This window comes from Heterocephalus glaber, unplaced genomic scaffold, assembly GCF_053883595.1.
Source record: "Heterocephalus glaber isolate CG9 unplaced genomic scaffold, H.glaber_assembly_v1.0 deba00001479, whole genome shotgun sequence".
Taxonomy (NCBI): domain Eukaryota; kingdom Metazoa; phylum Chordata; class Mammalia; order Rodentia; family Bathyergidae; genus Heterocephalus; species Heterocephalus glaber.
The window spans coordinates 11432738-11448546 of NW_028258316.1; the positions used below are offsets into that span (position 1 = coordinate 11432738).

The 15809-nt window shown below is 49.4% G+C and overlaps 1 protein-coding gene across 15 annotated transcripts in view; it reads left to right on the forward strand.

Annotated features, from left to right (window-relative positions):
- Dennd1a (DENN domain containing 1A) overlaps positions 1 to 15809 on the forward strand; it is a 518837-nt gene that overhangs the window by 486440 nt on the left and 16588 nt on the right. For 13 of the 15 annotated variants that reach the window (XM_087182787.1, XM_087182786.1, XM_013073588.3 and 10 more), the window contains 2 exons: positions 6457 to 6513; positions 12807 to 12895. In XM_087182787.1, coding sequence (XP_087038913.1) covers positions 6457 to 6513; positions 12807 to 12895 — 146 coding nt within the window. The remainder of the gene's footprint in view (positions 1 to 6456; positions 6514 to 12806; positions 12896 to 15809) is intronic. The other 2 variants (XM_087182781.1, XM_087182785.1) reach the window with 1 other exon arrangement.

Consider the following 15809-nt stretch of genomic DNA (forward strand, 5'->3'; position numbering starts at 1 on the left):
TGGAAAGAGATGCTTAAATGAGAAAGGAAGGAAAAGGGCTGAGGATGCAGCTCAGTGATAGAGCATTTGTCTAGCATGCAGGGGGCCCTAGGTTCCATTCCTTCCTCCCCAAAAAAGGAAGAGGAAAACATCAATCACTTGCAGACTTGCAGTCTCTCCTCTAAGACAGGGATCCCTAATACCAGAAGAGATAAAGGTTATGAAAAAATATGACAGGATTCAAGGTGACTGAAAATTTCACTTGACAAAGATAGCACAATGGACTGAGTATTTTCTTGTTTTGGTTCTTGTGATAACTTTGTGACCCCATACTCCTCTCTCAGCCTCTCTGGGCCTCCTGTTTCCTTTGTCTATAATGGAAGTGATCCTTCTCTAACTTGCCTCATCAGGGAATGTGGAGCTCAAAAGACAGAAGCAGAAATGCTTTGAAAGGAAAACACATCATATAAACAGAAGAGATTATTATTATATGTGCTGCTGAAGCAAGCACCAGAAGAGATTATTATTAAAATCTAATGTTCTTCAGCCAAACCTGGTTCTGTCACCTGCCGCACAAGCATAAGGTCCAGAGTTCAATCCCTGATACCGAAAAAAAAATTCCTCACCTAAGTGACAGAGCCAGTATTGAACTTGACTGGAAAAGGACAGAGCCAAGAAGACATGAAAACCATGTCTTTCTAATCTAAACTATATTTCTTGGGGTTTCCACCCACAAATACTCTTTACCTGAAGAAAGGCATTTTTCCATGATGTAGGTCAAATCTTGCTAGACTGAAATTCTTCTAAGGACAGAGTCTGCATCTTACTCTTCTGTAAATCCCTGGGTCTTGGTCCCAAGTAGGTGTTCCATCAACATCCATGGGAGGAGTCCTTCCAATTGAAAGAGTAAATCTGCTTCCCCTGGATGTGACCTTCAGGAAGGCAGGTGCTCTGTGTTGACCATGGGAATTTTTAGCTTCCATGCCTCCTGCCACAGTCCAGCTCAGAACAGGCCAGATGAATTGTTCCCGGAACTCTTCTTATCAAAACATTACCAACATGGGCATGGTGGCACACGCCTGTAATCCCAGGACTCTGGAGGCTGAGGCAGGGGAATCAATGCAAGGTCAAGGCCAGCCTGGGCTACATGACAAGACCCTATCTAAAAAAAAAAAAAAACCCTGCCAAAGGCTCAGTCTTTTTGAATTTAAGAAACAGCACCTAGTGTAGCCACTTGTAGATCCAGCCAGGAAGTGGAGGATCACACATGATGTGATTTCTACACAAAGGTGCCCAGACCCCTCCTGTTCTCCTTCTGCATTAAAGCTCTTCTGGTGAGCCTGGTGTGGTGACACATGCCTGTAATCCCAGTGCTTGGGAGGCTGAGGCAGGAGGATCACCAGGAGTTTGAGGCCACTGGGCTACAAAGTGAGTTCAAGGCCCACCTGAAATATACATAGTGAGACCGTGTCTCAAAAAGCCAAAAAATTAAAGAAAAAAAAAGTGAGCAGGCCAGTGGCACTGCGCCTGCCTTGCAAGCACAAGGTCCTGAGTTCAATCTCTGGTACCAGAAAAAAGACAAAGTAAGAGAGAGAAAGCAAGCCAGCCAGCAAGTCCTTCTGGTCTTGCCTTCCCTGCCTCCAGTAGTAGAAAGAGCATGGATTCAAAGTTAAGAGGCCTAAGCCCACTCTGCTCCTGGTTTGACATGGACCATTACCAGCAGAGCCTTGAGTGGGTCTCCTTTTCCCTCTCTGTCTCTGTGGGAGGACAAGCTCCCTGCCATTGAAGCCAGCCAAGAGGTAAACAAGCTCCAGTGATGGCCCTGGGCTGTGGTCTGTGGGTGCCCAGGATCTTACAGGAGTTGCAGTGGGGGGTGAGGGGCTCCTGGCTCATGGTAATGACCGTCACCAAGCCCCAGCTGGCTCTTCACTCCCTACTTCACACTGTGGTAGTACCCACGTTCACTTAACCCTGGGTGCAGCTTCCCAAGCACTGGGGCTGCTTACTGGAAGAGGTTGAATTGGTCTGAATTCATCACTTGGTCGTTCCCTGGCTTCTGTCTTCTCCAATCTTCCCACCTAGATTACCACCACTCACTCCTACAGCCTGTTCTAATTCTTTCCGGAGTACCCAGCTCTCCCCATGCCTCTCTCTGTCCCCAGCTGGCATCTACCCCAGTGGTAGCTTGGTGTTTGTCATTAATCAAGTCCTAGAGGTATGACAAGTACCAAGCAAATTGTTTTGGCTGGAAAGGCAAGCGAATAACAAGGCAAGTGATACGAGTTCTAGCTTGTGCATTGAATACCAAACAACCAAACAAACAAGTACCAGGACAAAATTTTCACATCAAAATGCATCCAGTGTCAAATTCCACTAGTTTCAAAGCCATCGAGTACCAAAGTATGAGTGTATCTGGGCAACTGCAGCCTCCCTGGCCAAGGAGCCTTGCCACTCCCTTCCCTGGAGGGCAGAGGCTTTGTCCTGGCACTGTCCATTGTGCTGACTCCATGAGTGCCACAGGATGCCAGCATCCCTGGCCCCTGCAGTGTGGCGCTCTTGATTGTGTTCGCAGCTGAAGCCACTGAGGTGTGGAGTTCATCTGTCTCTCAGCAACAAAGCCTGTGTGGTGGGACTGGGAAGGCTCTCCACAGATTGACTGTTCTAGCACCCAAAACCTCAAAGCGCTCCCCACGTGTGATCGCCACCCAGTCCCCTAGTAATCCTCCAGGTGCCTGCTTCACCCCAGCCTCAGTACCAGTCGCCAAGGCCCACACAACTGCATGGCAGGGCGCCCTGATAATTAGTGCAAACATCCCTTCCTTTCTCCCCTCAGTCCCAGGGAGGTCTGTAATGCACAACCCCTGGGAGTTCACCTTTCTCCCCCTAGTGGCCACACTGGGAAGATGTCCCTGTCCTGTGTTCAGCATCAGAATGTGCTCAGAATTAATGAGCGTGGCTCCCTCTCCATGCCATTTCCACCGGTGACTGGATCCCTCAGTGCTGATGACCTGTGGGGAAAACTCCAGAAGTCAGACACAGGCAGTGTGGTTTCCTGTTCTTAGTTGCTTTTGTTGGATTTTGTTTTTATCTATCTGGTTGCACCAGGACATCTGTACCACATTACCCTCCTGGGCATCTTTAAATACCCCCATTTTCTCTGCCAGCTCCTAGGCTGGGCATGGCCAAGAGACTGTCTTCTTGTGCCATTTATAAGTTGGATTGCAAAAGAACCAGTACTTCCGTAAGATAATCATAGGAAAATAAGCTACTTACGGAATCTAGAGAACTAACATTGATTGAGTTCCTACATGTCCCAGGAGGTTTAAGCCAAAAATCATTTACTAAGCACCTGTGATGTACCAAATACCACGCTAGACCCCAGGGTGAAGAGAACAATGAGTGAGCTGACAATGGCAGCCTGTGTCTGTGTTGGGGGCTGGGGAACGATCAAAGGTGAGGGGTATGTTCTGAAGAGTTTTAGACACTGCAGGCTGCATTTGCCAGAGGATATTAATGGGTGTTGTAGGAAAAGTAAGTCTGTACAAATAAACTTGGGACACAGGACTTTTTAAAAATAATCCATAGGGGCCCAGGGATTTAGCTCGGTGGTGCTGCCGCCTGCCTCACAAGCACAAGGTCCTGAGTTCGATCCCTGGTACCAAAAAAAATAATAATTCATAAGTGTTTTTTTAATTGCAAAACTCAGCAGCCTTTACTATGAATCTCCAAAAGGAGCCGGACAGCAACAGCATTTCCCAGACTTGTCTGGCTGGGGAACCCTGTTTCTCCCTTCACACAACACATCTCCCAGGGCAGTGTTTCTCAGCCTTCCACCAAAATGATTTAAGCTGGCAAGTGGCATGACTGGGCATGTATTTTTTTTCAGTCCACTCTGGAAACAAGTGTAGAAGAAGGATTGGGAAAGTGAGAGGCTGGAGGTGGGGAACCTGCTAATGGTCATAGTTGCTAATGTCTAGTGGTGGCACTGTGCACCATCTTCCTGAATCTTCCTAAGAGCCCCCTTGGGTAGAGAGTGCCACTACCCACCCTTCACAGATGGGGGCAGTGGGGCTTGGATGGGTAAATTGTAGGCCTGAGAGCAAGTGGTACAGCTGGTGTCCTGTCTGACCTCCTGAGCACTCTGCCAGGCTGCCACCAAGAAGGGATAGAAGTAGCCTAGGCCAGAGGTGACAAGCAGTGAGGACAGTGGGACTGGAGAGATGGTGAACAGAAGTAGAGCAGCCAAGCATGAGAGAAGCAGGGGTCAGTCAGGTGTGTGGGAGAGCAGATACTGGCCCTAAAGGCAGCAGCCTGTGTACTGTGGAGAAATGGGCTCCCCTCTCTCGGTCCTCTTCTTCCTCCTGATGAGCAGTGTGACTGAGGGGCTCCATTTCCTTTTGCCCCACACCCTCCCTGTAAGCCACAATGGGGAAGAAACAAAGCCATGCCCATCCCTGTAAGTGACATCCAGCCCTCACGTAACTACTAATGAAGAAGGGTCACCAGGCCTGGGGCAGCCCCCACTCCCAGCTAATGGTGTAGAGTCTGGGAAGCCACAGTGCATTTCCATCCATCTAAGACTGCTCTGCTCCCCATAAGCCCCCAGCTGCCTGCTTGTCCCCAGCCTTAGCACCACTGAGGCCATGTAGGAACTAAGCAACCTCAGGTGCTGGCCCTGGGCCATTGGCTGCGGATGCACAGAGCCTTACAGGGAGCTGCAGCTAGGGTATGGCTTTCCATGTGCTACAGGGGAATCCAGTCCTCCACCAAGTCCCACTGCCAACTTTCTGCTTGGGCCATTCTAGCAGACCATATGCTGGGCACCAGGGATCCAGGGACACCTGCCTAATGTGCCCTGTCCTCTAGGAGTTGGGTTCAGAAAAGGAGTTCCAAGCCAGGTGTGATGGCACATGCCTGTAATCCCACCTCTCTGGGCGGCTGAGGCAGGTGAATCAAAAGTTCAAGCCCAGCCTGGGCAACTTAGCAAGAATCCTCCCTCAAAATAAAAAATACAAAGGACTGGGGATGTAGCTCAGTGTGAAGACCCTGGGTTTAATTCCTACTACAGCCAAAACCAAAAAAAAAAAAACAAAAAACACTTGAAAGCAGATTCAAGGCAGATTTGAGACCCAAAGTATCTCACTCCCATCAAGTGAAACTGGCTGAGAAAAATGTGACATGAGCCACACATGCAAGGCACATGTGGAATTCTAAATGTTCTAGTAAAGGCATTTTAAAAGTTAAAAAAAAAAAAAACAGGTGAGATTGATTTAATATATTTAACCCAAATATCTAAAATATTATCATTTCAATATGTAATCCATTTTTTAAAACTACTGAGATATTTACATTCTTCTACTCAGTCTTTAAAATCTAGTATACATCTTAATTTGGACTTACCACACGTGACCATTGTATTGGCCAGTACAGCTCTGAAGGTTGACAAATGGTGACATATCTTTGTGAACTGAGTGACTAAGGGGACAGGGACCAACTGGAAGGCCGGATGTTTGCTGGGGGGCCATGGTCTCAGCCTTGTGTAGATTTTTACTGACACTGCTCTGCCTACCACATCTCCCACAGCGTTCAGGGCCTCTAGGTATGCTGTTGAAAGGGCACAGCTTGGCTTTCGAGATGAAAGGTTTGAGGGTAGAGCTGAGAAGTCTGTACTCTGTTGCTTTTGATTCAGATCCTGATTTCAAAGCCAAGCATTTTGTATAAATTGTATTTGTTCATCAGACGTTTATTGAGCAAGTTTTTTTTTTTCTCCAAGTCCCATACAACCTTCTACAGCCTCAGGGATGGATCCCTCAAGGAAATGGATATTTCAAAGATAGTATGTGGGGGCAGGGAGATACTTCACAGTAAATCCCTAGTAGCAGATAAGTATGGGATAGTGGGAGTCCTAGAGGCACCCCCTCATCTAGGCAGGGTCTTGAAGGACAGCTCTATGTTTACCAGGCCAACCAGGACAGGGTAGAACATTATACCCAAGGAGCAAGCAGGAGATGAGGCACCAGAGCCCAGGACATTGAAGGTCTGCCCAGGGCAGGCACAGATGAAGGTTGAGGAAGGTCTACATGGGGCAAAGTACCTCCAGGTATTAGAGGACTTGGAATTCTGGCCCAGGACCTTGAGTTGCCACCCCAGGACAAGAGGGGCACCAGAGGTTTTGAAACTGGATGTGGCATCATCACACCACAATTCAGAAGAGGTCCCTTGGCCTCCGTGGAAGATGATGGAGGGAATCTTAGCAGAATGGATTGCAGTAATCCAGACCAGAGACAAGGCCAGAACTGAGCGATCAGCAAAACGGGCGGCCTTGGAAGATGGCCAGGGCAAGAGAGGAACAGGGGTGTCGAGGACAGTGCTGTGGCCCTGGCTTAGGTAGCTGGATGCTTTCTCCCACGCCATGTGTGGAAATGCATTGAACCATCTCAGTGTGTACTGATGTTTTAAGTTTCCACTTTAATGCAGCCACAAAGACTCCGTCCCACTCGACCGCCGCCTCCCAAGATACAGCGCGCAAGGCCCGTGAGTAGCTGGTGGTTGTGCCCTCCCGCCTAACACTGCCTGAGCCATTCTCCCCAACCTGACTAAACTTCGGGAGTGTGGACTCTCCTGCCTGGCAAGAGGAAACCGGGAATTGGGTTTCTCAGCTTCCCTCGCTGTGTGGCATGAACCTGAACTTGCATTTGCTGGGCTTCTCTCTCCTTTTTCTGAATCAGTTCCATGATGCTCAGGTCAGAGGCACAGGTAGCCAGGTGTGTGCATCATTGAGCAGATCTCACAGGCAAGCCGTGTTTCTAGCCTAGGAGCTTTAATGCTGTGCTCCAAACGCCTCTTCCTCACAAGGGAAGCCAAAGTCTGGCAGCAGGGGTCTCATTCCTGCCAGATCTTGGTTTAGAAATGCATTTGGTGTTCCCTCCCGAGGGCAGAGGCTACGCCCAGAGAACCTGGAGCCAGGCCAAATGGAGACAGGTACTGCACCCCTGCCAGGCCTCCCACAGAGAGCCATCCTACCCGGAAAGTGTGAAGTTAAGAGTAGAAAAGCAGGGCAAAGTGTGATAAATACACCAACACCTGGGAATGGGGCGGGAGGGGAAGAGAGGCCCATTGTGTGTCTTAAAGGGAAACGCCATGGAAAAACATCGGACATGGGTCTGGCATTGAGCATTGGTGAGGGTGTTTTCCCTTGTACGCTCAGACTTTGGCTGTGCCGAAGCGTAATAACTGTAGCAGGTGCCTTAAAGTGGAAACTTGCCAGGACCATTTGATGAGGGCTGATTACCTAGGGAAGTTTCCCAGTCTGTTGTCCCAGGCATCTACACTCCATGGCCAAGCACAGGGTGTCAGCTGCAATCAGAATACCCCATAAACTGACATCCCGACCCATCCCACCCTTACCCGTGCGCACAACCAGTCCATCTCATGAAGGCGGGCCAAACTATATGTCTGTCTGTCTCAAATCCTTAGTGAGTGCACGCAGCATCAACTGGGTAACTGCTCTCTGGCTGGATGTTGGATGTTCTGTGATGCCATTTCCTCCCCTTTCCCACAATGTGTAGAGGGCTAGGGTGGAGGTGGGGGATTTAGATGGCTTCATCTGTGACAGCCATGAGTCCACGTTCCAGCGTTTGGGACAGTGGATCCATCCTGTGGCCCTATAAAACCATGATTAGCCCAAACCCCAGTCAGCACAGCTGTCATGAGGCTAGAATGTCCCCGCTCACTGTCACTGGAAGGAAGGCGTAAGCAGCAAGAAGGCCCACTTTGGGAAACAGGAAGCCCCTTCTGGGTTGAACCTTGTATGATTTAGCAAGTGTTTGCATACAGTCATTAGCAACATGGATTTGGAACGAGTCTTGAATGGTGAGGGTGTGTGACTTTGGGCAAGGACTGAAACTCTGAGCCTTGCTTCTGCCTCTGTACAAGACCCTCATCCACAGGGATTTTCTGTGAAAACATTTGAAGAGCACCCAGCAGAGCCCCTACAACACAGCAGCAATTCTTATTCTTCTGAACAGGTTCTTACATTTTACAGCTTCTAGGGAATGGCCCAGTTTATTAAGAACCATCATCTGCTTAGGATTATACAGTCAACAGATCACTCAGGTACCTCACCTCAGTTAAGCTCCACAGTAGTTCTGTGAAGTTGTCACCACCCATGTGACAAACGAGATAGCAGGTGTTTTGTGACTTAACCCAAGTCCCTCTCCAGGGATCACCAGGCTCTAGAACCTGTGGTGTTTTCAGCATCCCAAGCTCCCTGGGCCCTCCATCTCCATGGAAACAGAGGTGGACTTAGCATAAAGTACTGCGACAGAAGCTTCAGGTGAGAAAAAATAACCAGCAACTAATTGGGCTTCCTGTGGCATTACCAGGGCAATGTTCAGTCCTGGCAGGGATACAGAGGTAGGGAGGACTAAGGAATATCGAGCACCTTCTGATGTGTCCAGGACTGTGCTGGGCACCGATATTCTTACTATCTCACTTGTCCTTATTATAGTTTACAAGAGGCAAATGCCCTTTCCCTATTTTGTAGCCAAGGCCACAGAGATGACAAGAGGCCAAACTGGCCTATGAGGCCAGGCCTACCTCTCCTCATTCCGCACCAAACAGCCTCCCCTTAAACCGGCCTTAAAGGGACGCTCTCAGCATCCTTAGAGGTGTGGGTTCCAGCACAGGCAGGCAACCAGCATGATTCAGGGCACAGTTACTCTCCTCAGAAAAACTCGCCAATCATCAGAGACAGCGGGAGAGGACTCCATAGTCTCACCAGTGTGAAGCCTTGTGCAGATGACAGGATCCCCAGCCGCTTCCTCCAGCACACAAGCACTTGGAGAGGCCTAAGTTGCCATAAGAGAAGCCTGATGGGCAGCTGCCTCTGCCCTTGACCTGGTGCAAGGATGACAAACACACTACTCAGGGCTGCCCTTCCCCTGGTTTCTGGTGTGCTGAGGAGGCACGTGCCTAGGAGGACTAGCTCCCCTGGGCTCCTGAGTCAGAGAGGCCTGCCCTTAATTGAATCACAGCTTGACCGGTTCCTGGCTGTGTGGCCTTAGGCAAGATCCTTACCTGCCCTGAGCCTTAGTTTCATTGTCTAAGAAATGAGTATAGTATAGCAGCACCTACCTGGTGAGGATAATGATGTCATATATGCAGAGTGCCTAGCACAATGCCTGGTGTGAAATGAGTATGCACAACTGCCAAGCACAGCAGCTGAGAGACAATTTGGGAGCCATAGAAGAAGTGTGCTTTCTAGGCCCCATGGTCCCCAGGCCACAGGGACTGTTCACCCTGCCTGTATTTCTGCAAACTCCATTCTGGGCAGGAACCAGGGAAACCCAGGCAGGCGGGGATGGGGCTCCTCAAGGGCCTCGAAGACGACAGCTTGACAAGCTCCCAGCCAGGCTTTGTGGGTCCCTTAGCTGCCAACATCCACTGCAGCCACTGGTGTAGGGGGGTGGGCACAGGAGCCCGGCCCCTCGGCCTTCCTGGAAGAAGCTTTGTAGCCTGCCACCTGTGGCTGGAGTTCAGCTGTGACACAGGGTTCAGGTTTTTTATGAAAAACAAAAGAAAAAAGCAGAAGAAATTGGTGCTGGGGTCTCACCAACCAAGGGCAGTGGTCGGGGATTGCTGGGGAGAGGCAGGCTGTGGTCAGCCTGTGTACGAAGCACTTTATAAGCTCTGTATTTATTATGTCTCGCTCACCATTAAAATCAAATGTACTCGGTGCTTTTGTATTCAATACACATTTAACCCTGCCGACTTAAGATTTCTCAGATTTTAAATCCAGTGGGAATTGGCCGGCTTCCCAACTTTCCTCTCCAGTCCCCCTTGAACAGAGCTGGAAATCCCTGTTTAGCATTTTCTCCCCTGGCGCTGCTGGGATCCTAGCAGTGGTGGGTCCACCCCAATGTGTGCGAGTGGTTTCCTCCCTCCTCCCCAGCCCCCACCCCTAAGAAGCACCCGGAAAAGGATTGTGATTGCTGAAATATGATGGGGGTTGTCTGCATCATCTTATGATTCAGGCTTTAATTAAACCATTTTGTCTGTGTGTGCCTTTGGCTGGCTGTGGTCTGCCGGGTGACCATGCGTGTGTGTGCATGTGTGTGTGTGAAAGAGAGAGATTCATGCGTCTTCACCTCCATGCATCCCTTGTGTCTGTCTGTGAGACCGTGTGTATGTTGGAGTCCCCGGGCCTTGGTGATCAGGGCAGTTGTCTGTGAGGATAATTTTGTGTCTGGCTTTGTCCACGGCAGTCAGGTGTGTGTGTGTGTGTGTGTGTGTGTGTGTGTGACTCTGGCTGGGTCTGTAACCATAAGGGTGACTATCTCTGGTCGCTTGTGGCTTTCTCTCCCTCTCCCACTCCGCCCCTCCCCCTCCTTCTCCCTCTGTCTGTTTTATCATCCCTAATGAAGCAGTCTCCTCCATCGATCCTGCTGATTGCCAACCCATTCCTTTTGTTTGTTGGCGCTGAGCCATTCAGCGGCACTCTGACAGCTCAGCTCGTCTAATTAGCTCTGTTGTTCTTTTTCCCCATGTTTCACCACGTTGCAAGTTCAGCTGAAGTTGCCACAAACTTAATCCCCCTATTTCAGCCACAAGTTCACATTCTTAACCCGTCTTTTTTGTAGCAAGGAGAAGCCCTGTGCAGGATGAGCTGACAGGCCTTAAAGTCTGACCTTGCTGGAATGCGGCCCCAGCCACCCCATGGCAGGGGCAGAACTGCTCCTCCACCCCAGCTGCATCCCGCCTTCACCTTTGTGGGGAGCAGGCTGAGGGATCCTTCTAGCATGCTGGTCCTGTTTGTGTTTGCCAGAGGAGTCTGGCTGCGGCTAGGGAAACCAGATCAGAGTTAAAATGAGGAAGGGATATATTCATTCATATATTCAGCAAATTTTGACCAAATGTCTTCTGGGGGGTGGGCACCATTCTAGTAACTGATAATAATAGTGACAGTCTTGGGCCGGGGATTTAGCTCAGTGGTTTCGCCGCCTGCTGCCGCTAGCGCAAAGACCCAAGTTCGATCCCTGGTACAAAAAAAAAAATAGTCTTTTTTTTTTTTTTTTTTTTTGGTACCGAGGATTGAACTCAGGACCTTGCGCTTGCAAGACAGGTGCTGGAACCACTGAGCTAAATCCCTGGCCCAATAGTGACAGTCTTATGTGCCTCATAGATTCCAGGCAGCAACATTCCTATGCTTCTAAAAATCTCCCTGACCTTCTAACTGTACCAGGCACGTTGCAGGAGGCTAGGAAGAAGATAACCCTAAAATTCATCTGCTAATTCAGAGGTGCCCCCCATTTTCCTTTTGTTGATTGATAAGACGAGGACATCCCAGGCACAGAGAAGCAAGATGAGGATTTATTAAGCCCCCACTATGTTCCAGATCCCAAGCTGGGCCATTCTCTACGCCCTGCCCTGTCTTTACACCTTCACAGTGGTCCTGTGGAAGAAAGCAGAGCAAGTTTGGTGGAATGCAATTGGCTTTTACCACAGCTCTGATTTTCCAAACAAGGCTGGGCTCAGACTGGCTACTCCACAAGAAAAGCTTTGGTTAGATCAGACATGTGCAGACCCGAGGGGTTGATGCAATACTATAAAGACTTGTCTTGTATATAGCCAACTTCTGTAATCTTGTTCCGAAGCCATTGTGCTGTGTTGCTCACAGATTGCTGAGGGTGGCAGTGTTCAGGAAAAGGGCAGGCAGGAAATGGAGCGCATGCATCCTCTCCTTCCCTGTCTTGGCCTCGAAACTCAGCAAGTGCAATATTGCATCTGCAGGGAAAGTGAGCCCCCGTGTCCTGTCGTCCTCCACAGCGATCAGTTGTTTTTATTGGCAGTGAAATCCAGAGGTACTTTCTTAGCTTAGCTCTCTCCCTGGCCCCCTCTGGTGCTGGAAATGGTCAGAGATGACAGTGCCAAATGTAAACCCATGTAATGTTGATTGGACCAAATGAGTTTCCTTCGAAGAACACATAGAAATTCTTAGCCTAACACCTATTACAGCTCTGGCGAAGGAGGGACTTTCTTTGTCTGGGCCTTCTCCTTGGGTTTCAGAGGTGGCAGTTTAGAATAACCAACAAACCAATCTTGTCATCAGAGCACTGGGCGTGGGGCTAGGAAGCTGTTCTTTTCCTGGTAGGCCTACTGCCACCCTCCGACGAGGTCTGCACTCAGAGTGTGGCCACACGAGCTGTGACTTTTTTTTTTTTGGTATCAGGGACCAAAGTCAGGACTTTGAGCTTTCGAGGCAGGCGGCGGAACCACTGAGCTAAATCCCCGGCCCTCGAGCTGTGTGACTTCTGAGCCCTGCTGGAGGACTGGCTCAGGGATGCCCTGGGAAGCAAAAGGATGGGTTTAATTGGCATTCTCTGACACTGTTATTTGCTTTTTCCCTCCCATTTAGAGGGGAAAATAAGAACCCTGTAACTCAGTTATAAAAAGAGCAAAATAATTATGTTTACCCCCAAAACAAGTCTGAGGGAAACTTTTTTACCCTGCTTGGATAAGGGTCTTATTCTCCAAGTCCCTTGTAGACATCACCTCTTGGAACCTTCGCTGCAGCCCTGACAGGAAGCTGGTGAGACTTGCCCCGTCTTGCACCTGAGGGGAACCTTTCTGACTGGCCACAGAAGTCTGGTTTATGTGTCTATCCACTGTGCAGTGGTGGTGTTTCCAGGAAGAGCGGGGTTTTTGTAGCCTGCACTTTGAAAATCCCTAAACATTTCTTTGGGGGCTGCTTATCCAAATCTTCTTACTGTCCCTGTGTGGCTTTTCCAACTCATTCCTTCTTGGGGGTTTCCCCGTGACCATTTCAGGTTCGCCCGCCCCGTCCTCATGTTGTCAAGAGACCAAAGAGCAATGTCTCCGTGGAAGGCCGAAGGACATCCGTCTCAAGCCCTGAGCAGTGAGTACCCGTTGCTCCCCTCCTGCCTGCAGGAACCCAGCAGGGCTTTGTGGCTTTCAAGTCTGAGAGGGGTTTCTCAAAGAGGCCAGTCAGGAGTAGGGCTGGATTTTCACTCTAGGCTGCTGCTTGTTCCTTCCGCTCGTTCCAGTTGTCACATCAGCAGGAGGCCCCGAGACCAGGAACCACTGGCACCTGGGCTGGGTTTTGAGTGGTGAGGCCCACAGGGCATGCAACTAGCTCCAAAGAAGGCTCCAGGCTTCTCATGGTAAAGATGTGGCGTCCTCAGGTAAGGGTTAGCAACCACTCAAGGAGGCCACCTGTTTAACAAGGCCACCACCTTCTTAGGCCTAGTGGTGTGCAAGATCTCTGTGGCTCAGATTTGTGTATGAGGCTTCCTTATTCACTGCTCCACCCCCTCCAGGGCCCTTTGCTCACCTGTGCCCTACATATCATTTGTGTTGTTACCGTTTCTCTTCTCCCTCTCCTCTCAGACCTGGAGCTCCTCAGGAGCAGGCCCTGGAGTACAGGACCTGGACCAGAACTGGCTCAGTCACATGCCAAGTGACTATAGGATAGATGAGGTGAATGAGTCCCCTGAATGGCATGAGACCAAAAGCTGCAGACCACCTGGACTCTAGAGCCGTCTGGAGAAAGTAACGCCACTTTCCTTTGTCCCCAAGGCACACAACTCTTGGGCCCTGCCCAGACAACTCAGCAGGTGCACACCGGCTTCTGTGATGCCTTTAGAAAGTACAGGAATTCTTCTTGGTCTGGGCTGTTGGAGTAATCAGAAAAATTAGTCCTTTGAGTGGAAAAGGAAATGCTCTTCACATCTGGCCTGCTTTCAGAAAACTTCTCAGGGACAGAAGTTAAGGGAGATGGCCAGGCGTGGGCAAAATTGGAGCTAAAAGGAAGAAATGATTCTGTGTTGAGCTGTGACCTGGCTCAGGGTGTGGCACACTTCACATCTTCCAGGTCCTCTGCTTTCTAGTTGGACACTGTTTGACTCCCAGGTCTTTGTAGAAGCAGCCTACCCTAGGGTCCCCAGACTTGCACAGAGAGCTCTGGGAGTGTGCAAGTCCTGGGAGATGCCTGGTTATGTGAAATTTGGAACAGAGGGCTCCTGAAGTTGGGGGTAGGTTTAATTTAACACTGTGCACAATGGGGCAGTGAGAATATTGGTAGAGCTCTGTTGTGGACTATGATTGCCCCCTTGTGGAGAGACTGATAACATAGCTCCACACTTCCTCAGGCCCTGAAGATTTCTCCTGAGCAGGATGAAATTAACCACGTTTGTTTAAAGTCACCTCTTTAAAAGTGAGCTAAACCAAAAAAAAAAAAAAAAAATAGTGAGCTAAACCTTCTAGACACTGTACTGGGATGCAGGTCCATGAGGTACTGAGCTATAAATCCAGAATGCATTGCACAACACACCCAGACCAAAAGTACCCCATATTCTACCAAAAAGCATTACTCATTTTATGACCAGGTTCCTGATTAGAGCTTGGACTTTCTCGCCACCTTTATTTATGCTGTTGTTCTTCCACGCCCAGCAGTAGGAGATGAGTCTATAGAGTGTCTGAGAATGCCATGTTACCTGAGCTGTGCTGCTGTCACTTTTAGTTTCTTTTTGCACTGTGGCCATCTTAGATTTCTTTTCAGGAAGTGCCAGGAGTTGGGATGAATAGTGGGAGCGCAGGGGCTTATTTGGGGAGTTGGCATACCAACAGTGATAACAAAGGACAGGTCTGTGACCACCCCTCACAGGGTCTCAGGCCCACCAAGAGGCAGAGAGATATGTTTTGGGACACTGTCAGAAGAGTTTCTTTTTACATTTTCTTAATGAAGAGGAAGGGAGGCCTGTGCTCCCATGATGCCAGTGCCATTTCTGGTGCTACCTGGGTGTTTTCCTGCGTCTCTTCCATGCTGCCACCCCTCTCCCCCATCGTGCTCCTCTACTTCCAAATGCCATGTCACAACAGCACTTGGATGTGTTTTTCTTAACTGTCACCAGCTCCAGCTGGCAAGACCAACTTCTTGAAACACAGGAAGCATCCAGCGGAAAATATTTTAATAAAACAGACTCCTCATAAAATATTGTTCTGGGGGGAAGGAAACCAGCTCCACCAATCTGTCGGCATTGTTAGGAGACTCGAGAAGACTAGCCGGCAGGCAGGAGCCAGAGCTTAATGGGCCTTTGTCAAGGGTGGTTCTGTGGTGGGTACATGGACTCGGTGCCTGGCCCTTTCATCTGGCCTGGGTTTTCTTGAATCCTGGATCTTCATCTCTGCCGGGAAAAATCAAAGTGCATTGGAAACTTAGAGGATTTGGGCGGCACAAGGAGATACAGGATCTTTGAAGCTGAGGGGGAGATTCAGTCCTTCTGACTTCTTGCCTGAGCCCTCACTTCCAATAGCACATTCTGTAATTAACTTCAGAGCCAGCAAGATGGAGCTGATTAAGAATGAGAGTATCCCCTGCAGCCGCTGAGCATTCTGGGATCCATTAATGCCCAGCAGCAGCGGCCCACAGCTCTCTGCCCAGTCCATCTAGGAAGTCTGTTCCTTCCTTTCCAGACGATATCCCTCCGTCCATTGCTCCATCTGTGCATTCATGCGTCCATTCATTGACCAACTATCTTTGAAAACCTGCTAGGTAAACAGCATGTTGGAAATGAGGCCTTGAAAGGGAGTTCCCATGGTGACTCCTTTGTGGACTTGCATTTGCCCAAAATGAAATTTTCACCCATCAGATTTTCTTCCTGAATCTAGGGTATCTTTCCACGCCCCCTCTCAGGGTGTTTGTTGGCATTAGGAAGAACACTTCTGAAAGATTTCCGGAGAAACCATCTCTGTTTTTCAGTTACCATTAGCTGATTAATATGCAGTCTCCATTTCTCTCCAAGTACCAGCTC